The sequence below is a fragment of the Tenrec ecaudatus genome, chromosome 10, assembly GCF_050624435.1.
Source record: "Tenrec ecaudatus isolate mTenEca1 chromosome 10, mTenEca1.hap1, whole genome shotgun sequence".
NCBI lineage: Eukaryota > Metazoa > Chordata > Mammalia > Afrosoricida > Tenrecidae > Tenrec > Tenrec ecaudatus.
This window is the reverse complement of record NC_134539.1, coordinates 110,872,372-110,896,459: the sequence shown is the minus strand read 5'-3', so window position 1 is coordinate 110,896,459 and position 24,088 is coordinate 110,872,372. Positions and strand designations below refer to the sequence as shown.

Below are 24,088 nucleotides of genomic sequence, written 5' to 3'. Positions count from 1 at the left end.
ACCGAGCTGAATTCTAGTGACCTCCCAATTCTGCTGCTCTGATTTGGGTCTACTTCTCACCCCAAAGACTCAAAATGCTAATAGTGATACTCTGATGGGAGCCTGGGGCGATTTGACTCACGTTCTGTAATTACAATTAGAATCAGGAATACTTTCCAATAATCAGACACCTTAAATGGATAAAATTAAAACTGTACAACCACATCCTCACCTAGCCTGGCTAATCTAGACTCCCCCCCACCCCTAATCTCCAAGAGAGATCCTCAGCTCCAGTGGGAACGAGCTGCGGAAGTGAGGTGCCGAATGGATAGGAAGGAGTGTTTGGGATGAAGGAGAAGTCAGCTGAGGATGGAGTATGGCAGAGAAGACTGGGCAGACTCTGGAGTCAGATTCCAATTGTGCGGCACGTTTCTTCTGGGCCCTTACACCTCTTACTGTCAAGTTGATGCAACTGAGCTGTCGTCTCCATGGGAAGGAACTCCGGTGGCAGCGTGGTACAGCCTTTGGTGGTTTGTGAGGTTGACAGTTCTCCAGAGACTGTAGAGGAAAGACCTGGCAGTCTGCTGCCATTGAACTGAGGTCACAGCCAAGCAAGCCTTATGGGGCAGGTCTGTGCTCCACCTGAGCTCACCATGAGTTGCAATCAACAACACCCAACAATGACAACAAATCTTTTTAGAGGCAGATTGCCAGGCCTTGCTTCCGTAATTCCACTGGGTGGCTTCAAACCATCCCCTTGAGGTTAATAGCTAGTATAAGTCCAGTATAGACCCCAAACCAAACTCACTGCCATCAAGTCAATGCCGGCTCATGGTGACCCAATGGGACAAGGTAGTCCATCCTGTGGGTGTCTGTCTTTCTCCTCGGTATAAGTGTATACATGTGCTTTAAATCCAGCGGCTATCCCTGAGAAGGCACCAGAGACACTGACTTAGCACCGTTCCTTCTGCAAAGGAGAACAGGCAGGATAGATTGATAAGAAGCCTTGGTTTTCACTGTACCCCTTCTTTAACAGTTTGAAATTGTGGTCATGTACATGTCCTACGGATTTTAAATACATTTAAGTATATTACGTCATTTCAAAGAGTTCTTCATTTTCAGAAGAGGTATAAGCATGATAAAATAATTCACAGGTAACTTGTTACCTGGATTCCCCAAGTGTTAGCAGTTTTAATCGATTTAAAAAGCACACTGAAAAAGAAAGGGGGGGAAATACATGTTCCAGTGGAAATAGGCAAGGTAGGAGCTTTATGCCCATTTTGCAGATGAGGAACTAGAGACTGCGGTCAAACCACTTGCTCTCTGTACAGATGGTCATGGCAGCACTGAGCTAAAAGCCAGGCCTGCCCCCACTCAGCAGTTGCGCACGTGGTGGGGGTTTAGATCCAGTCTACTTAGGAGGTGACAGTAGATTCCTCAATTAAAGTCCTATCTCTTTTCTGAGATTGCTCTTTCAAGTCTGTTCTTAGATTTCTGAGTGACATTGGCACGGGCAGGACAGATTTGAAGGGTGTAGTCTGTGACATTTCAACACTTGCGACCTGTTTTTCTTGCCAGACCGGTTGAGGTGGCTGGTAGCATTTTACAGACAATTCCGGCATCACTCCCTGTTCCTTCTGGTGGGAGCCAGGCAAAGAGGACTTTTGGAAGGCTATGTGAAAATGTTATAAGGTTCCACCTTGCTTCTCCACTAGGGGGCGCCATCTCCTCACATTTGGTCTATTTGTTTACACACACACATACACACACACACACTTACTGTAGTTACAGTAGCCATACCTACTAAATGTGTATATGATTAGAAATACTCATAGGCCAAAAGTAGAAACATGAACACGCCTTTGCGTTGATCACGATTAGTATCGATTTCGTACATTATATTGACAGGTATAAATTGTGGTGGTTAGCATACATCCTTCTAGACTTTTTTTCTAGGAAACCTATTTATTTTTGCTGAAGCATAACCTGGCAATTGAGGGACACACAACTCTTAAGCATAGAACTTTTTACAAAATAAAGGCAGTCATGTATCCCAGATCTGGAAATAAAACAACCAGTACCTCAAAAGGCTTCTTTGTACAGAAACCTCCTGGCCTCAGAAGTGACCACTGCCCTGGCTTCCAGCCTCAGGGGATAGCGTTGCCTGGGTTGAGCCGTGTGAGTGGGCGCATGCGGTCCACACTCTGCACCCGGCTTTCTCGGGTAGCAGTGTGCTGGTACGAGCTGTACATGCTGTGACTGCACAGCCCTAGCCATCAGGACGCAGCCAACATCCCTACAAGGGCACAGCCATGTTAAGGCGTGGCTGGCCGCCCAGTCCTGCCCTGAGCACAGTCACCCATTGTGGTCGCCCCACTGGCCCCGAATGAGCATGACCCCTGTACCAATAAAATGTTGTTTACACAAACAGGGGCCAGGCTGGATTTGGCACCAGCTGTCAGCTGCTGCTATATGGTAAACGAGAAAGAGAGAGAGATTAATGGCGTTACAGTTTGTGATTCACTTACTTTGAGCTTTCATAAAGAGCCACTGTAGCTCATTTTGTTGTGAAAGGGGAATTCCAGGAAGTGAAATAACAGCTGGGTATCCCCCTTCTCTATTGTAGTCTCTGGCAAATATCGATGAAGTCGTGAACAAAATCAGGCTGAAAATAAGGTAAGTAACACTGTGATTTTCGGTAATTAATGGAAAATATGTTGCTTATTTAATCAGTTTCTGGATCCCATTTTTCTGTGAGAACATGGAAACCTCAAGTTTCCATCTATGGCCTTTTCTGAGAAGACAGTTCTCTTGTCTGGGTTTCCACTTGAGCCGTAGCACAGGCTTTGTTTCTTTGGTCAGCTGTTCAGTTACTCATAAAAAGGAAGGAAGCTGTGAGAGAGGTTATCCAAAGACCATCTCTAAAAGGAGACAAAAGAGCCCCTGTTCTTCCTTAATGGTCTTCTTTCTCTAGTGAATCTACCTTGTCCTTTGTCTTCCTAAGGCTCACACATGATGGGGCACTGCCATGTGTGTCCCTTGGTTGCTTTCCTTCAGTGGCTGGATCTGCTGGTGGCCCTGAGTGGTGGCCCAGGATGGCCACGAAGAATGCACTGTCCTCCGCCCAGTCCTCTCGGTTTGCTTTATCTGTGTCTGTCTGCATTTTTGGTTCTGATATGATACTCAGTGAATCCTTGTTCACTATATTACCTTTGCTTTTAAATACCTTTTTAAAAAAGAACTAATTTTTGATGAGATGATTTGTTTTCCTCCTTACAACCATTTAAAAAAATATTTTATTGTGGTACAGACCAATAACAATATTGGCCAGTGAGATATATATAGCTCTGTATCTGTTTTTCATAGGAGTCTGTTCGTTTGCCTCTTTTGTACCCTGTTGGTACTTTTGTGACTGACTGACTGACTAGGTCCACTGGGCATCATGTTTACAAGGTTCGTCCACGTTGCAGCATGTTGCAGGCCATCATTTCTCTTCACAGCTGAGTAATGTTCCATTACTGCACAGACCCCAGTATTGCAAAGTAATAATGCTGAGTGATGACGTTTCTGCTTTAGAGCAGCGCAGGTGTACAGAAACATTGTGCAGAAAGTACAGCATTCCCAACTCGGGAGTTCTCGCCCCTGCACACTCTCCTGTCGGCAACGTCTTACACTGATGCACCAATGTCGATATGTTAACACTGGTGCAAGTCCTTAGTTTGCATTGGGCCCCTTCGCAGCGTTCTGCAGTCTCTTGACTTTCACAAACACATTGCACCATGTGTGCAGCATTACAGTACTATATGGACTAGTTTCTCTGCCTTGAAAATACAACACATGGTCTCTCCGTTTAGCTATTGATGGACAATTAGATGGATTCCACCTTTGGACTCTGGCGGAACATTGCTGCTTGCTGCAGTGAACATGGGTGCATACCCTTGGGTGAAGACCTCTGCCACGAATGTCCTCACACTGTTCTGTTGGGTGCCTTAGGAAGGGCAAAGAAACCGCTTTATTGTACTAGGAAACTTGAGCTATGAAAATATTGGGGTGACCACAAAATTTTCTGATCTAAAACCCAAACCCATTGAGCCCATTTTGACCCAATAGTGACCCCATATAGGGTCTCCAAGACTGTAAATCTTTATGGGAGCAGACAGCCTCATCTTTCTCCTGTGGAGTGACTGGTGGGTTTGAACCTCTGACCTGTGTTAGCAGTCTAAAGCCTGCTAGTAACACCACAGAAAGTGGAAATTCCCCATTGATCTAAAAATCACTGGTGAACCGGTTATTTAAAGACTGCTCTCCCCACCACACTTTTAATGGATTCTTCAAATGAAAAGTGACACTCCTGGATATGATTTTTTTTCTGGTTGAGAGGTCACTAAATGCCCCCATTTTGAACTCCAGGACAAAGAGGGGCTGAGGAAGCCACCGGTCACGGTCACCGCTATCTGGACAGAAGGACAGTTCCCTTTTACCCAGTTAATCCTGATCTTTGTTCAGATGCAAGATCAGGGCCCTGAAGGTGGAGCCAGAATCGGTTTTCTGTTTCACCTTGGCTCCTTGTCTCTTTTTAAGGTTCCCGAGGAAGTTGCTGGGGAAGGGATTTTTGCGGAGGGGGTGTGTGTGGTGGGGGGGGTGAGGGGGTGGGAGTGGGGGGGTGGGGGAGTTATCTGACCTCATTCTCTGGCTTGTTCCCATGAAGTTTCAGCAACTTTGTCATTCCTGATTTACTCCATGAAAAATATTGGAGGTTTTATTGTTCTTTTCGTTGGTGTCTTTTTCTTTTTGAACAAAGAGGACTTTGTTTAAAGACTTTGTTAACAGCCTTTGTGTAAGTGCATGCACTGACTGTGCCCTGGAGAGCCAGGCTTGGCCTTTGTGACTAAGCCTTTGGCTGCTCCACTGGAGGCCCAGAGCACGTCTTCGTTTTATCACTCACACTTGCTGGGTTTTCAGGACCAGTAAGTGTTATCTGGAGCGCCCTGGGTGGCTCAAAGGGTTTGTGCTTGCCGGCTAACCTGACGGTTGGCAGTTCAAGCCCACCCAATGGCACTGTGGAAAAAAGGCCTGGCCTGCTTCTGTAAAAGATCGCAGCCAAGAAAGACACCGGAGTGGTTCTTCACACGGGGTCGCCATGAGTTGGAACCTCCTCGAGGCTCATGGCTTTGCTCGTCTGCTTGTGTGAAGGGCAGTCTCCAGAAGCTGCTGGATGAACTGCTTGCTCCCTCTTTTGATCCAGCCAGAGGAGAGGTTATTGTCCTCTAGTAACCTGTGTCCTTCCACTTTCCTGCCAGGAGACTGGACGACAACATCCGCACTGTTGTGAGAGGTCAGACAAACGTGGGGCAGGACGGAAGGCAAGTAAGTACCTTCTTCCTTTGTGTGCATAACACATGCCCAGTTTCTTTCTGCAAGACCCCACCGACCAAAGGTCCAGATTATCCATCCGGTGTTTGGCAGAGAACTTTCCTGCTGAATTTTCCCATCCACAGCAGGGCATGGCATGGCTTGGCTTCCCAGCAGCAGCTGCCAGCTGCCCAGACTAGCCGTGTGTTCTCTCAGGTCCCCAGGACCAGGTGTGCACACTGGGGCTCCAGTGGGAACACTGATGTGCGCCCCAGTCTCCTGTGTCAGAGATCTCTGGGCCCCCCTTGACTTTGTGTACTGCATAAGGTTGCTGCTTTCGTCTACCGGTTCCATTGTTGGGTGTCTGTAATTTTTGTTGTTATAAAAGAGGACATGGGCACAAATCTTTATACCTGGCTTTCACTGTAAACGTGGCCCCAAGCAAACCAAAACCCACTGCCAGAATTCAGCTCCAAGGGTTTTGGCTGTAGCCACGGAAGGAAGCTTGACAGGGATAAAGAGCAAAAGGCGGGTAGGGGCGAGGGCTTCTGCAGTTATTGAAGGGCCAGATGTTATCTATTAACCCTTCCCCTTCTCGTCGTCATGTTTCAGAAATCGCTGTTACAACAGAAAGGCTGGGCCTGCCTTTTCTAGCCTGCGTCTCCTGCAGGGTCTGGCCTCCCTTCTCCATGCGAAGTCATGGAGGAAGCGGCACCCCTTCGGATCGGTCGTTCACAGTTTTACTCTTGCTGAGATTTTCTTTCCTTTTTTAATATTTAGTACAGCTATTGAACTTCTACAACTGTTCATTTTGCTGCCCAGGCTTTGGGTTGGGATGTGGAATCTTCTCTAGCATTTTTTTGTTTTCTTCTGCCAGAAACTCAACCTGTGGTAGGATCTCTGTTCTCTGATGTTTTTTGGTTTTCCCCTGCATTGTATGCATCATTTTCTTTCATTTAGTAGTCATCTCTATTGGTTTCTTTGTAAGTCTCTACCTTCTTCTTGGGAACCCAGTGGCGTGTTGGTTACGTGTTGCTCTGTTAACTGCAAGGTCAACAGTTCCAAACCACCAGCCAGCTCCATTGGGGAAAGGTGGGCTTTTCTCCTGTAGAGTTTACCGTCTCAGAAACCCACAGGGGCAGTTCTGTCATGTCTTACAAGGTCGCAGTGAGTCAGAATTGACCTGATGGCAGTTAGAAGGTATCTTCCTTCCTTTCTGCGTCTGCTCTGATTTGTCCGCAGGCTCATCGGAGCCTCTGGGCGTGCGGATGGTTAGCACAGCTGCCGCGGCAGCTTGGCTCTCGGCTCATCCAGAGGCTCCTCAGAGCAAGTCCTGGTGATCCTCTTCTGCACCGGACCGCCGCCAGAGCACACTTGCACTCTGACACCCACGGAGTCCCTGCGTTCAGGTGACCTGATGGCAACAGGGCCTGCAGACATACCGGGTTCCTGGAGCTGACCCCACTTCTTGTGCCTGGCCTGGCTCTTTCTTCTTCTTTAGTGCTTTAGGTACTTTATTTTATTCCCATTTTGTGAATGAGAAGATTGAAGTTTAGAATGATATGTTTTTTTTTTCTATTATTCCTTATTTTAAAGCATTTTATTAGGGACTCATACAACTCTTATCACAATCCATAGATACATCAATCTTATAAAGCACATCTGTACATTCATTGCCCTCATCATTTTCAACGCATCTTGTTTTCCACTTAAGCCCTTTGCATCAGGTCCTCTTTTTTTCCCTCCCTCCCCGTTCCCCCCTTCCTCATGAGCCCTCGATAATTTGTAAATTATTATTTTGTCATATCTTGCCCTGTCCGACGTCTCCCTTCACCCCCTTTTCTGTTGTCCAGCCCCCAGGGAGGAGGTCACATGTAGATCCTTGGAATCAGTTCCCTCTTTCCAACCCACTCACCCTCTACCCTCCCAATATCGCCACTCACACCCCTGGTCCTGAAGGTATCATCTGCCCTGGATTCCCTGTGCCTCCAGCTCCTATCTGCACCAGTGTACATCCTCTGCTCTATCCAGACTTGCAAGGTAGAATTTGGATCATGATAGTTGGGGCCGGGGGGCTGGGAGGAAGCATTTAGGAACTAGAGGAAAGCTGTATTCTTCATCGGTGCTACATCGCACCCTGACTGACTCATCTCCTCCCCTAGACCCCTCTGCAAGGGGATCTCCAGTGACCGACAAATGGGCTTTGGGTCTCCACTCTGCACTTCCCCTTTCATTCACTATGGTAAGATTATTTTTTTCTGATGATGCCTTATACCTGATCCCTTCAACACCTTGTGATCACACAGGCTGGTGTGCTTCTTCCATGTGGGCTTTGTTGCTTCTGAGCTAGATGGCTGCTTGTTTACCTTCAAGCCTTTAAGACCCCAGACGCTATATCTTTTGATAGCCAGGCACCATCAGCTTTCTTCACCACATTTGCTTATGCACCCGTTTGTCCTCAGTGATTGGATCATGGAGGTGAGCAGCCAATGATATGATTTTTTGTTCTTTGATGCCTGATAACTGATCCCTTTGGCACCTCGTGATCACACAGGCTGGTGTGTTCTTCATGTGGGCTTTGTTGTGTCTCAGCCAGATGGCTGCTTGTTTAACTTCAAGCCTTTAAGACTCCAGATGCTATATCTTTTGATAGCCAGGCACCATCAGCTTTCTTCACCACATTTGTTTATTCACCCGTTTGTCGTCAGCAGTTGTGTCGGGAAGGTGATCATCATAGAATGCCAATGTTATAGAAGAAAGTATTCATGCATTGAGGGAGTGTTTGAGTAGAGGCCCAATGTCCTGCCGCCACCTTAATACTAAAGCTATAAATATAGGCACATAGATCTATTTCTCCATCCTCATATATATATTTGCATGTACATGTCTTTGTCTAAACCTCTATAAATGCCCTTTGCCTCCTAGCTCTTTCCTCTATTTCCCTTGACTTTCCTCCTGTCCCACTATCATGCTCCGTCCCCACCTGGGTTTCAACTATACCTCTTCATTACATTACCCTTGATCATTCCCTACCAGGCCTGCCACATCCACCTCACCAACAATTTGGATCACTTATTGTTCCCTTGTCCCTGGGTTTGTTACCACCACTTCCTTAGCCCCCCATCTTCCCCTATCCCAAGTCCCCCCGGAACTGTTGGTCCCGTTGTTTTTCCTTCAGATTGTTCATCCAGCCTATCTTATTTAGACAGACCTGCGGAGATAATAACATGCACAAAAACAAAACAGAGCAAAACCAAGCAACAGTATACAACAAAACAACAACAACAAACCACTGACGAAGAACAAAACAAAACACATCAAGAAAGAAAAGCTTGTAGTTAGTTCAAGGATCGTTTGTTGGTCTTTAGGAGTGTTTTCCAGTCCAGTCTCTTCAGCATTCCCTGGGGACCTCACCGCTCCATTCCCTTGCTGTTCCGCTGCACTCCCCCAGTGCTTTGCCTCGGTGTGGTGGGATGAGTGGGATCAGGTCGGGAGCAATTCCCACACTGTCTTTCTTCTTTTTGCTTTGCTTTGATCTCTGGAGCCCTCTCCATGGAGCACTGCTTCTCTGGCAGATGGGACTCACTGTAGAAAGAAGCAATAAAGCAATAAAGAGCACTGGGGTTACTTGCAACCCCCAGGCCTCTTTCTGCTCCTTCACTTGCCCAGAGGATGTCTGCTTAGCTGCCTCTTCAGGAACCTAAAGCCTAAAGCCTGCCCTGTGCTTCCTGGGTCCTCTTTCTCTTCCTCCAGTAGCTATATTTCCCAGCGTACCCAGCTAGAGAACCTTAGGGGCGGAGAGGGAAAACTAATGGTGATGAAATACTAGATGGGGTGAGGGTAGGGGAGGGGAGAGAGAGAGAGGGGAATATGGATGAGAATGAAGGAATGATGACCAATGGCAATTCTGTAACCACTGTAATTGAACTGTTCATGTCGAAACCTGGGATGTGTGTCTGGTTGTGTCTGTTGTAGAGCCCGATGCAAATGTTTCTTCCTCTATGAAATTTTCTGTTTACCTCATCTGAATCCAGAGAAATCTGAATTTTAGAATTCCAAGGGACTTGGAACTTGACTGGCCCACTCGTCTCATTTGACCGATGGGACCATCAATCCCAGCATCGCTCAGAGGCCTGCTCTTTCTGCCCGCAAGCTCCCATAGCCCTCTGCTGTGCTTCTCATTGGGTTTGTGGTTTCCCTTGGCACTCTTGGGGTTGCAGCTTGCCCTCTTAACTAGTTTCTCAGCTCCTTGAAGGCAACAAGTGCGTGCCCCTCGTCTTCGTCTTCCTCTGTGCACGCTTCATGCACAGTAACGTTTTCCTCCACTTTTGGTTCCTGTGGCACTCTATTCATGGCCAAGAAACAGAAACCCTTTACCTAGCATAAGCACATCATTTTGATCAGTGTGAGTTTTTTTGGTTTGTTTTTCTAGTGCCTTTAAGCTGGGTTTGTGTCTGAAGAGTCCCAACTAATGATTGTTTGGTATCATAACACCCCCATTTAGTGGGACTCAGCTTCTATGGCTTTGAAGAAACTTTAAAAGACTTCACAGAGTCTCAGGTATGTGAAAATAAAGCGAGCTCATTCATCAGGTTTCTGTTGGGTCATGTTCTGGAGATAGGTATCTTAGAGTCATTTATGTTCCAACCGGCAGCTCACTAGCTCACGGCCGGCACTGGAGAGCCAGGTCCGGATTTAGCCAGCCCGCTGCGGGGATGTGGGCCCTCTGCACCATCACATCTTAATAGGTCACAGGTTGCTGCAGCCCAGCAGGTCATATTGCAGAGCGCAAGACCTCATTTTCAAGAATGTTTAGATAGCATTTCAATCTGTGATGGAATTTTGTATTCGTCTCCTTAGACTCCAGACAGAGAGGAAGCCCAGAAGAAATAATTGCTTTTCCTGTCATCCCCTCCATCTGTCTTTTCCAATAGTTTGTAATGCAAGCTGAGGTAAAGACCCCCACCGCTCCCCTGTCCCCAGGGGGCTTTTCGGGCCCATCCTTGTCAACTCCTAGGAGTGAGAACCGCGCCCCCAGCCCTGGTCTGCGCAGAGGAGGCTGTTGGACTGGCACCGACCTGGGCGAGTATGGCTGTTCCAAAGCACTGCATTTTATAGGTCAAGAGGCCCACATTCCCCTTTTCCCAGGAACGGAGGAAACATTTCTTCTAGAACTTGTTCCCTAAGTTTCTGAGAAACGCTCAGGAGGAGAGGCGCACAGCCATTTGGACGGAAGGAAGCCTCCGTTTATGAAGTTTACCTTGATTGTGTTCCACCAGCACACATGGGCTCTTTCATCGGAAATAGGACAAATGATTGACTTCGCCTTCCTGGTGTTAAAAGACACCTTTAGCAGGCAAGTTCTCTGAAAAGCAGTGTTTCTGAATCCCGCATTATTTGTTGAGAAGGGGGAGGCCGTTTCTGGGTCCTCTTGGGATTTCTGAAATACCAGCCACTCAGTTAGCACCGGACTTCACATCCTGGTGAGTCTGTGATGGCTGGCTGCCTCCTATGTACACCGGATCTCGTATAGTCGGTGGCCTCTTCTAACCAGAAGTTAACCGGGCTCTGAACGATCTTCATTTTTATCCGCCTTTGTGGCTATGGCGAGCAAAGGTCAGCAAGTCCACTAGCTGTTGTGCACACACTGAAACTTACACAGCCCTCCGGAACTCAGATGGCTAACTAAGCGGCACCCTCCCCCCGTCCCGGCTGCTCGCACCAGGGACACAAGGCTCTCAGCTAGAAAAGCTCAAATTCACCTCCATGACACATCAGACTTCCTGGATTGAAGGAGACTGGAGGAACGGAAGCCACTCCCAGAGGTCATCTTCCAGCCAAATGGCCCTGTACAATCAACCATGACACTTGTACAATGCTACTAATAACACTGGTAAAATGCTGTTAGGAGCTTGGATTTAGGAAGAAAGGGAGGTGAGTGGAGGAGTAGTGTTAGAGGGAGAAGAGTTGGTGCGCGACATTTCAAGAGTCAGAGGACAGCGAATCCTGGAGGGAGGCTGGGCCCCTCGGTCTCTGTCTCTTGGGTGGAGTTCGGTGCCAGTGCAGCATCCCTTTGACAAAGCCCCAGGAAGAATGGAGGGGAGGCGGCCTTGTCTCGCCATCTCCGACTCTGCTCATTAAACTTGGATCGCCCAGAGCAGTGCAACCACTCACCCGGTCTGGGAGGTCTGGCCACCACCAACACTTCATAGGCTGCCTCTGCTTGGCTGCTTCCAGTGACGGGGAACTCACTCACCTGCGAGTGTCCACGCAGCCTATGCCATTGCGTGCAACTTGAGTTGTCAGAGACTTCTTTCTCATGCGGGACTGGAACAGTAAACTAGATCTTATTGTAACTTCTCATTGTTCCTAGTTTTACCACCTAGACCAGTGTAAGTCTAAAACCCCTTTCTTTTTTTAAAAATCATTTTATTGGGGACTTGTACAACTCTCATCACAATCCATACATACATGCATTGTGTCAAGCACATTTGTACATTTGTTGCCATCATTATTCTCAAAACATTTGCTTTCTACTTGCACCCTTGATATCAGCTCCTCATTTTCCCCCTCCCTCCCTGTTCCCCCCTCCCTCATGAACCCTTAATAATCTATAAATCATTATTCTTTTGTCATATTTTACACGGTCCGACATCTCCCTTCACCCACTTTTATGTTCTCCATCCCCCGGGGAGGAGGTTATATGTAGAGCCTTGTAATCGGTTCCCCCTTTTTACCCAACCTTCCCTCCACCCTCCCGGTATCACCACTCTTACCACTGGTCCTGATTTATAAGGTAGAATTGGGATTATGATAGTGGGAGGGGGGAGGAACCATTTCAGAACTAGAGGAAAGTTGTATGCTTTATTGTTGCTACCCTGCACACTGACTGGTTCATCTCCTCCCTGAAGCCCTTCTGTAAGGAGATGTCCAGTTGCTTCCAGATGGGCTTTGGGTCTCCACTCTGCACTCCCTCTCATTTATAATACTATGATTTTTTTTTCCTTTGATGCCTGATACCTGATCTCTTCGACACCTTGTGGTCACACAGGCTGGTGTACTTCTTCCACGTGGGCTTTGTTGCTTCTGAGCTAGATGGCCGCTTATTTATCTTCAAGCCTTTAAGACCCTAGATGCTGTATCTTTTGATAGCCAGGCACCATCAGCTTTCTTTACCACATTTGCTTATGTACACATATGTCTTCAGTGATCGTATTGGGAAGGTGGGCATACACTGATAATTTTTGTTCTTTGATGCCTGATACCTGGTCCCTTCTACACTTCGTGATCACACAGGCTGGTGTGCTTCATCCATGTGGGCTTTGTTGCTTCTGAGATAGATGGCTCCTTGTTTATCGTCAAGCCTTTAAGACCCTAGATGCTATATCTTTTGCTAGTCGGGCACAATCAGCTCTCGTTACCACATTTGCTTATGTACACATTTGGCTTCCGCGATCATGTTGGAAAGGTCTACATCATTGAATGCTAATTTAATAGAACAAAGTGTTCTTGCATTGAGTGGAGGTCCAATATACATCTGCTGCCTTAATACTAAACCTATAAATATATGCACATAGATCTATTTCTCCACCATCCTATATAAATATATTTACATATGTATATACCTGTATTCAGACCTTTATAAATGTCCTTTGCATCCTACTTCTTTCCTCTATTTCCTTTTACTTTCCTCTTGTCCCACTATCATGCTCAGCCTTCATTTGGGTTCAGTAATTTCTCTTGGTTGCATTGTCCCTGCTGAATCTCTACCTGGTCTCTCACACCCTCCTTGCCACTAGTTTTGGATCACTTGTTGCTCCCTTGTCCCTGGGTTGGTCAACCTCACCTCCTTTCCCCCGCCCCCCTCTCCCATGTCCCCTGGGAACCATTGGTCCCATTGTTTTCTCCTGCAGACTGTTCATCCAGCCTCTGTTATCTAGATAGACCTGCAGAGACAATAATCTGCACCAAAAAACAAGGCAGGGCAAGACAAAGCGAACAAGAGAGCACAACAATGACAACAAAAAAGAAAACCAATGACCCAGAAGAGAATAAATTAATTTAAAAAAAGTATGCAAGTAGATCAAGGTCTTATTTTTGACCTCTAGGCGTGTCCTCCAGTCGAGTCCGATGGGGTGCCATGCTCTGGCCCCAAAGTCTATCCTTTGCACTCCCTCTGGAGCTCCCTGCTCTGCTCCAACTCCCACCCCCACCCCCCATTGCTCTGCTGCATGCCTTTAGTGTTTTGCCTCAGTGTGGTGGAGTCAGATGGGGACAATCGTGACACTGAGTCTCCAGTGTTGTCCCCTGTAGGGTCGTGGGTCAGTGAGGGACGTCGTGTCTCATAGTGGGGTCAGCCATATGGTCCACTCTGTGCACTGACTGTTTGGAGTGGGTTTATCGTCCTCCAGGCCTGGTGGGTTAGGATGTGCTGTACTCTCTGATCAGACATGTCCCTCTCTTTGAGCTGCAGCTTCAGTAAATTCTTCTGGGGGGCGGGGGGCAGTTGTCCATGGAGCTGGGATTGGGGCCAAGCCCACTGGCTCCTCTCTCCAGGCTGGCACGCTGCTTTCGCATCCTGGAACACCGGATTTAAGTCTGGCCCCTCTTTCCCTGTAGAGACACAAACAACACCCTCCCCTTGGGTGGGTCAGTGCCCTGTTCCCCCGCCACACATCTCTATCTTTTTTTCCCTTTCCTCCCCGACCTTCCTTTTTAGTTGGCTACCATATGTACCCCTGGATTTGATCTGGTCCCTGCCATACTATCTGGACCTCACCCCTGGAGTGTTTGTATATAGTAGCTTTTTCCCTGTGCCCCTTCTGCATTTTTCTTTTCTCTTATAAACTTACCTCAGCTGACTCATCTTGTACTTGCCCTTTTGTGCATAGCTTACTTCCCGTAGCATAATTTCCTCCAGTTCTTCCCATGCGGTGATAAACTTCATGTGTTCATCACTGCTTTTTAGTGATGTGTAGTACTCCATTGTATGTATGTACCACAGTTTTTTAATCCATTTGTCTGTTGATGGAATTTGGGTTTCCATCTCCTTGCAATTGTGAACTGTGCCACGATGAACACTAGAGCACAGATGTCTGGCTGTAGTTTGTTTCTTGCTTCTTCTGGGTATATGCCCAGTAGGGGGATTGCTGGGTCGTATGGTAGCTCAGTTTCCATCTGTTTTAGAAGTCGCCAAATAATTTCCATAGTGGCTGTACATACCTATAGGTTCACCAGCAGAGGATGAGAGTTCCTGTCTCCCCACAGCACCTCCAACACTTGTTGCTTTCTGATTTTTTTGAATTGGGCTATCTTTGAGAGTGTTAGGTGATATCTCACAGTTATTTTAATTTGCATTTCTCTTATGGCTAATGATCGGGGACATTTTCTCATATGTCTGTTGGCCATTCAGATTTCTGCCCCTATGAAACTTCTGTTCAGGTCCTTTTCCCACCTCCTCAGTGGACAGTTAGTTGTTCTCTTATTGTAAGCTTGCAAAGTATTATAGATTTTAGTAATAAGGCCTTTGTCTGATGTGTCATTGCTAAAGATCTTTTCCCAGTCCGTGGGCTCTCTTATTATTCTCTTGGTGAATTCTTTCGATGTACGTAGGTAGCTTCTCTTCAGTATATCCCACTTGTCTATTTGTGACTCCTCTGTATTTGTATCCTTCCCTATTTCTGATAGCCTATGTATTCCCTGTGCCAAGGTTCTCAGGTTTGTCCCAATTCCATCATTAATGGCCTTAATTGCTTGGGGTTTTATCTCAAGGTCTGTGATCTACCTTGAGTTTATTCTTGTGCATGGAGTGAAATAAGGGTCTTGCTTCATTTTTCTGCAGTTAGATTTCTATCTTTTCCAGCACCATTTATTGAAGAGGGCATCTGCTTCAACTTATGGTGTAATTTCCGGCCTCTTTCCCATCCTGGCTCCTTTGTTTTGGACCACAGTTTGTAGACATCCCTCCTAGAATCTGGCTCTCGGCATTAGGCATACTGTGTGAGCACACACTGGGACGGCCTATGTCCTTGATCTAGACTGGGCTCACTAGCTTGGGAACTGAGAGCCCAGGAGGTCTATGAATGCCCAGAATTTTTTTTCTGGAGAAAAGATTCATTGAGTTTTATAGATTCTCTAAGGAGTCTGTGGCTCTCCAAAACCAAGGCCCTGAGTCAGATACTGTTCTTCCACGAACATGGCCTTGGATTTGGTGATGTTTTTAGCAACCATTTCACATAGCTGGCCCCTCTTGAATTGGTCATCTGAAATCCCCCGCATCAAGAGTTGCCAACGGATGCCCACAGAGCTAAGACAGAAATCCTAAATAACAGCAGCGCATCGGTGTGTGTGTGTGTGTGTGTGTGTGTGTGTGTGTGTGTGTGTGTGAATGCACACGTTGGGTGTGGCTGGGGAAGAGTAAATGTCCTGGCTACAGGAGGCAGCCACAACTCTGCTCTAATGCCTTGTCACATCCGAGTTGCCAGATCTGCCAGTTTCTCAAAAGAAGCTGGAAACCCAGCTTTTCATGTCAGTCTCCCAATTTGTAAACACTGGCATTGGTGTTTTTCACAAGCACCGCGAGACCAAGCAAAGCACATCAGTGGCAACAGTTTGCAATGGCTGCTCTAGGGCTTTGTCCTGTATACCCACTGCTTCTCAATCTCCCATTCCCTACTTGGGAACGAGGCACTGGACTCTACAGTGTAGCACCCTTGCTTCATCTGGCTGGTTTTGCGGGATCGCTCCAGCCTGCTGAAACCTTTTGGGATCTTGACGCCGTCCCCATTTTCTCATTAGCACATTTGCCAGACAGGGCCTCCAGGTCTTCATTCAAGTTGTAGATGAAAAGGGTGAACGGGGTGGGTCCGGAGCTGTGCAGCACACCATTTGAGACTTCCGGTTCCTTTCCTGCCTGTCCTCACTGTAGTTCAAAGGGCCAGAGCCAGAAAACAAAGGATCATTCCTTGACTTGAGGTATCTCTCTGGGCTCATGTTTCAGAGTCTTTCCAGTTTTGATTTCCCTCCAGAAAAGGAGGCAAGTACGTATGTTGCCATCATCATTCTCAAAACACCTGCTTTCTACTTGAGCCCTTGGTATCAGCTCCTCATTTCCCCCTTCCCTCCCCTATCCCCCCTTCCTCTTCGCCCTTTCTCTTGATAATTTATAAATAATTATTATTTGATCATATCTTACACCATCTGACGTCTCCCTCACCCAGTTCTCCGCTGTCCGTCCTCCAGGGAGGAGGTTATATGTAGATCTTGTCATCTGTTCCCCCTTTCTCCCTCACCCTCCCTCCACCCTCACCACTGGTCCTGAGGGGTTTGTCTGTCCTGGATTCCCTGTATTTCCAGTTCCCATCTGTGCCAGTATACATCCCAGTGTACATCTTCCGGTTCAGCCGGTTATGTAACGTAGAATTGTGATCCTGATAGTGGGGGGAGGAAACATTTAAGAACTAGAGGAAAATTGTATGTTTCATCGTTGGTACACTGCACTCTGCCTGGCTCGTCTCCTTCCCACAGCCCTTCTGCAAGGGGACGTCCAATTTCTCCCAGATGGGCCCTGGGTCCCCACTCTGTACTCCCTCTCATTCACAATGCTATGATTTTTTTTTCTTGTCTTTGATGCCTGATATCTGATCCCTTCGATGCCTTGTCATCTCACAGACTAGTGTGTATTTTCTTTCTTTTTTAAACATTTTATTAGGGGCTCATACAACTCTTATCACAATCCATACATATACATACATCAATTGTATCAAGCACATCCATACATTCTTTGCCCTCATCATTCTCAAAGCATTTGCTCCCCACTTAAGCCCTCTGCATCAGGTCCTCTTTTTTTGGTGTGTATTTTCTATGTGGGCTTTGTTGTTTATCAGTTAGATGGCCCTGTTTATCTTCCAGCCTATGGGACCCCAGATTTGATAACTGGGCACCATCAGCTTTCTTCATCACATTTGCCTATGTACCCGCTTTGTCTTCATGTTCCTGTCAGGGTAGGCTGGTGTGCTTCTCCCGTTTGGGCTTTGTTTTTTTCTAAGCTAGATGGCCGCCTGATTGTCATCAATTCTTTAAGACTCTGCTGCTATATCATTTGATAGCCGGGCACCATCAGCTTTGTTCAAAACTTTTGCATATGTACCCACTTTGTCCTCAGTGATCGAGCCAGGGCAGGCTGGTGTGCTTCTTCCATGTGGGTTTTGTTGGCTCTCAGCTAAATCGCTGCTTGTTTATCTTCAGGTCTTTAAGACTTCAGGTGCTATATCTTTTGGTATTTGGGCACCATCAGCTTTCTTCACCACATTTGCTTGTGCGCCCATTGTCATCGTGATTGTGCCAGGCAGATAAGCATCTCAGACTGCCGAATTGTTAGAACAAAGTGTTCTTGTGTTTAGGGAGTACTTGAGCAGGGGCCCACTGTCCATCTGTTTGCTTAATACTGAACCTATAAATATATATACATAGGTCTATTTCCCCCTCGTCGTATATAAATATATTTACATCTTTATATGGCTGTATTTAAATCTCTATGACTACCCTTTGCCTCCTAGTTCTTTCCTCGGTTTCTTTGTACTGAAAGTATCACTTTGAAGTGTAAGGTATACGTGAGCCAAACTGAAACCAAACTTAACGACATTGAGTGGATTCTGACTCAGCACAGAGTAGAAGTGCCCCGTTGGGATTCCAAGGTTTTAAATCTTTACAGGAGTAGACAGCCTCCTCTGTGTCCCACGGAGTGAGTAGGGGATCCAAACTACTGAGCTTGTGGATAGCACCACAGTTTGTAACCCACTGTGTGACCAGGGGTCCTGCTAGTCACCTGATTGAAGCCAGGGGATTTTCTCATTTGCATGTGAAATCTGGAAAGCGCATAAGGAAGACCCAAGAAGAATGGATGCTTACAAATTATGTTGCTGGTGAACAGTATTGGCTGTACCACGGATTAGCAGAAGAATGATCAAATGTGTGCTGGGAAAAGGATCGTCAGAAGGCTCCTTGGAGCAAGGATGGGGCTATTTCATCTCATGTACTTGGAATGTTCTCTGGAGGGCCCAGTCCTTAGAGAAAGACATCGTGCTTGGTCAAAGTAGCGGTTCATCAGGCAAGCAGAAGACTTTCCACAAGGTGGATTGGCGCAGTGACTACAACGGTGGGCTCAAGGGCCGTCACCACGATGGTGAGAACGGTGCCGGACCAGGTAGCGATGGCTCTGGTTTCATGGGGTTGCCCCGAGCCAGGGGTGACGTGGTGACGTCCACCAACAGCTGCCACAGAGTGAGCATTTTGGATGTGTTGATAAATTCTCCTTCTTCCTGTTTCCAGTCCATTCCTTTTTGTCTTTACCTTTCGTTCTTTTAATTATTTATGATATAAGAATGAGAGCAGCTAAAGGTAAATATTTTCACTTCGTCCCACTTGGGCCATATTGCTTGAGTCTTATAATATGGTCTTTTCATTGCTGTGAGTTTTAAAATTGTCTTTGATGTAGTTTTACTCTACCTGTGACCAGAGCATTAAGGGAGTGCAGTTTTGTTTTATTGATTTATATTTTTGCAATTGGGTTGATGTTTTTGATGACCTGCTATAAAAATTTTATTGAATTGCATTTAATAAGTGTGGCATTAAAGTGGTTGGTTTTTTGCTTTTTGCATTTTTGTGTTGCTACATTTAAAATCATTTCAATACTTAATCTCTGGGGAAATGTGTTTTTTTTTCTTTTTTCTCATACATTCCTGTTTTGCCTGTATTTAATCCATCCAGGCTTTGCGTCTCAGATGCACGCTACTAACAAGTCCAGCAATTGGCCTATTTCCTTCCTGACTTTAGCAACACATCCAGTCCCACTTGTTACAACATGATAATTAAAAATGGTTCTAGAAAAATAGCATGCCAGCAAGGAACACTGAGGTTTATTATTCTGCGGAACCATCTCCATATGAATTGGCTACTCCTCAGGAGCCCAGCAAGAAGGTCAAGCGTAATTTTTGCCATCTGCTTGTTTCCATGTTAAAGGCAGTCACAAGTTTGAACTAGTCTGTGCGCCCAGAGAGGAGACCGCCGTCCATCACCCCGTAACGCCTCTGGCTGCTCCCCGGGTTCTTCGTGTTTATATACAGTAGGAGCCATCGCAAAGTTCAGGGGAAATTTGAATGAGGTGATAATTCATCCTCGTCCTCCACTCCACTTCCGCAGTTTCCACAGTACTAGTCAACGGCATTGATTGGATTCTTCCTGTTTTCCTCATTCTCATCCTCCTTTTTCAGACTTTACCCTTCCCCCAGCTGCTGCTTTACACACGAATTCACTGCCCGAGGGTCCTGCCTGGCCTTTGAGTGGCTGCTGTCCACTTGGTCCCCTGCAGACCGGTCCTCCGAGAGCCCGTGTGAGCACTGGCAGGCATCGTTAACTAGTTAACTTAAGCCACTCTTCCTTTGGACTGCTAGCAGTCAGTGATTTGGGTAGGAAAATTCCATCTCCGGGATAAGGTTACACGTTAGAAATATTCCAGTCTCCCTGCTGCCTGGGCACAGCTTGCTGAGTTTCAAAGCCTTGACAAGAAGCCCTTTGGATCTGCCCAAACAATGGATGGGAATTTGAAACCTGACCTCATTTTTCCTTTCCCTCTTTCATTCCCTGGAAATACAGTATTGAGAACAGCACAGATTCCGTGCAGTGTGGTGGTTCTGTCAGCTTTTCAATGGAAGAAAATTCCTATTTTCGGGAGTGTGTAATATGGTCAATGTTCTGTGCTCTGTTTTGGACTCTGAGTTTGCCTTTGGGAGGAGATTCATTCTGTTTGGCTTGGCGTCCTGTAGCAGTGTAGCTGAGAGCTCGAATGTCAGGCGTGTGTTTCCTTATTGCCGTGTGGCATCTCTGGGCAGATGCTGGGTTCAGCTCTAAATAGTGTATGTGATGGCCAGAATGGGAATGTTAAGGGAAAGGTGTTAATGGCTTCCAGTTAAACGGCAGATAGTTCTTACGGAGACCTACGGACTGTCAAGTCATTTTGATGATCCGAGTACTATCTTTTGTAAAGCAGAGGAGGAGAATTGAATGGTGTTTGCTACATCTCTGACCCGATTAGTCACCCTTGCTGCCTTCTCAAACGCCTGACCTTTACATGTTCCCAGGGGCAGATAACCTGCTATTAGTCCTATGATACTTCACTTCAGCTAGACTCAAGTGCAGCTTTTCGTAAGGCAGAATATACACCTTTAAAAATTGAGTACATGGAGAGTCTAATCTGTAGAGACTGTGGTAACTGGATCATAGGCATATGGGCAGCCCAGGAGTTATTTAAAACCCAAACCAAACCCTTTGCCATTCAAGCTCTGACTCAGTGCGGCCCCGTAGGACAGGGAAGAACTGCTTTGAAGGGTTTCCACGGCTGCCGACTTTATGGAAACCCACTGCCATAGCGTCCTCCTCTGAGCTGTCGACCTTTTAGTTAGCATCGAGGCCTTAACTACTGCGCCACCAGGGCTCCTTTGGGCTTACTGGTTGGTGGGGGTGGGAGGTGCTGTGAGGTTAAACTTGACTCAGCAGCCTGACAGCCTGAAGACGGGTCCAGTCCTGCGCCGTCCTCACAGCTCATCTGTTTGAGCCCGTTGCTGCAGCCGCGGTGTCCCTTCCCAGGGAGCTCTCTAGACCTCTGGATGAAGAGCATCTTGTAAGGCTAACGGGTCTCTCTTGCTTGAGTCACTGTAAGCAGAGACACATTTTGAACTGCTTTTGCAAAACATTTATTTTGAATTGTGTTGATTTAAAATTCTAATTTTATTACAGCATGCATATGCTTGTGTTGCGTTCACAAAATATCATTGCCTTTGTTACTGTACTTGGTCCTCAGAGATCTGGATGGGACCGCATAGTTGGTCCCCGTTCACAGACGGAAGATCAGGTTCAAGCAGCAGGCTTGCCCAAGGCTCGCTCGTGATGGGCTCCGGTTTGCATTGCCAGCCTGCTGCTGACTCATCTGCACCACCTTCTCTTGCAACGATGGCCCAGGTTTAAAAGCACATCTCCTCAAACCAAGCTTTCCGGCTGACTCGTGGGACCCCGACAGAATAGACTAGAACTACCCCAGGGTGTTTCCAAGGCTGTAAATCGTGATGGGCGTAGAAAGCCTCATCTTTCGTTTGAGGAGCGCCTGGTGAGTTCGAACTGCTGATGTTAATGGAGCCACTCTTCCCCCGGGCCGTGGGACCTGCCAAGTGAACTGGTTACAAGGGAGCCTCAGCAGTGACAGTGGCCATGGCCTCACTTACCAGCTGGGCCCCTTTCAGTAGGAGAGCTCGCGGTGAACAGAGAGATGGGGGCTACACATTGTGCTTCTGAAAGTACAGGGCCCACAGAGGACCCCAGAGAGAACATAGGAAACAGAAAGAGGCACAGAAGTTTTCTTTAAAAACCCAGCTGGAAGAACCTCCGGACGTCCACCACAAGAAGACCTCCCCAAAAATGAAGAGTACCTTGCGAATCAGATGAGAATGATAGTAAGTTTGGGCGGATTCAAACGGAATAAGCAACCTTTAACTTGGCACCAGGAAGCCCTGGCTATTTGTGGAACGTAGTTGTTCTTAAAGTTGGACAAGAAGTTTGTGCAAATGTGGCCCATTTCCTCAAGGACTGCATGTGTGTGCCTTTTACGTAGCAAAAGCACATGAGACGTCTGCCTGAACGTTTCCCCCTCACTCGCTATTTGGAGTTGTTGTTGTAAAGGCACGCGTCTTCCGGGGTTCCGTTCCCTCAGCAGAAGCTGGGTGTGAATGCACACCCCACTCCTAGCTGTCTCAGGGTAAACAGTGTTGTCAGTTACGGGTGATAACAAATGCAGGCAGAACGGTACAACACAAATGTCTGGTCGTGTTTGGGCACTGCTGAATTTGGGTCCCAGTCTTGTCTTGTGATTCTAGGGTCTGGCTTGCCTCCTAAAAAATGATAAAAATGAACCGCTCAGCTCACACGTTCAGTGGATGTGGTTTGCAGAGTTGTAAATAAAAGTCACTTACATGGAACAGAGCATTTGAACAAATAAGGTGAGAATGATTCCCGTTGCCCTCGGCATTCATTTGGCTCACACACTGGGAAGGAAACCTGTGCTCTAAATAAAGTCCTTTTCTGCACAGAGCTTCAGAAAGGATGACAGGGGCCCTCGTGCCTGCATGGATGACTCTCACCCGATACTTGGCCGGGGCTGCCAGACCTGGCAGGGAAGCACGTGGGGAAATACTGGACCGTTGGGACCGTATCTGTGAGAGTCCTCCAGCCCCTGCTGCTGCTTGGCCTCCCCGTGGGGGCACGGGCCATGCTGGTACTATGGCTCAAGCATCCTAAAGCCCCTCTGCTCCAGTTTCCACAGCAACAGCTCTCAATGGCACTCAGGTGACCAGTAGTATTAAAAGAGGGGACTTTGCATGCACAGAGGCTACTTGACCCTTGGTGTCTGTCTTCAGCGATGTCACCAGGTCCTCTGTTTAGGATTCATCAGACACAGTGGCTTTCAGCACTGCTTCTGCTCTCTAATAGAGGCTGGTCTCTACTCACGCCTCTCATTCTGTATTGCAGCGAACCACCAACCAAACTCCCTGCCCCAGAGTCAGTTCTGACTCCTGCAACCCTGTACGGTAACTCGCTACGGAAGTAGAAAGTCTCATCTTTCTCCTGTTGCACCAAACTCAACCCAACCCACTGCCATCACGTCCGTGCCAACTCATAGCGACCCTATAGGACAGGGTAGAACAGCCCCTGTGGGCTTCTGAGACTGGAACTCTTTACAAGAGCAGAAAGCCTTGTCTTTTTTATATTTACTTTTTCTTTTTTTATAAATCATTTTGTTGGGGGCCCTTACAGCTCTTATAACAATCCACACATCCATTGTATCAAGCACATTTAAACATATGTTGCCATCATCATTTTGAAAATATTTTCTTTCTGCTTGAGCCCTTGATAGCAGCTCCTCTTTTTTCCCCCACCCTCGTGAAGCCTTGATAATTTATAAGTTATTTTTATTCATATTTTACACTGCCCGCTGCCTCCCTTCACCCACGTTTCTGTTGTTTGTCTCCCTGGGGGTTGGGGTGGGGATGTTGTATGTCCATCATTGTAATTGGTTTACCCTTTATCCCCCTTCTTCCCTTAGTTATATTTCTTACATATGTCTCTTACAAGCATTTGAAGGACATGCTCTTCAAAGCGTTTACTCTCCATGTCTAGCAGAGTTAATAATAGTAGCCCTCACTTTTTCCCGGAGGAATGAACAAAAGATGTAGACTCATTCTTTGTTTTGGAAAATGCCCTATTTTCAGCATACTTTCCTGGTCCACAAGCCATTCTTCAACCATGCCTGCAGATACTGAAACCCTGAAACAGAGGCTCCCAGACGGTTTTGGCCTACTGCCCCCTTTCAGCAAAAAAGTTACCCAGTGTCTTCCTGGCAATTAAAAACCTTTCTACTATAGCTCATAATCCAGGGTGAAGGAGAGGGCTCTGCTTTTGCACCCCCCTCCCCCTCGATTGTTCCAGCACCCTGCAGGGTGGGGCGATGCTGCCCACTTTGGGAAACACTGTTGTGAAAGAGGGTCCACACATTGCCTGTGAGATTTAGGGACAGCACAAGGGTAGGTGAAGTATCGCTGTCAGGAGAATGCAGGAGACCGGAGACTTGAGTGTTTATCCCAGAGGACCACATGAGTCCCATCCTGCACACATAAGAGCTAGGTGGTGCTCACCCACCACGACTGACTGCTCT

The 24,088-nt window shown here is 47.0% G+C and overlaps 1 protein-coding gene across 1 annotated transcript in view; it reads left to right on the top strand.

Moving 5' to 3' along the window:
• The window catches only part of VPS53 (VPS53 subunit of GARP complex), a 132,526-nt gene that overhangs the window by 8,097 nt on the left and 100,341 nt on the right, over positions 1-24,088 (top strand). Inside the window, exons 3-4 of the mRNA XM_075561244.1 lie at positions 2,606-2,655; positions 5,280-5,346. Coding sequence (XP_075417359.1) covers positions 2,606-2,655; positions 5,280-5,346 — 117 coding nt within the window. The remainder of the gene's footprint in view (positions 1-2,605; positions 2,656-5,279; positions 5,347-24,088) is intronic.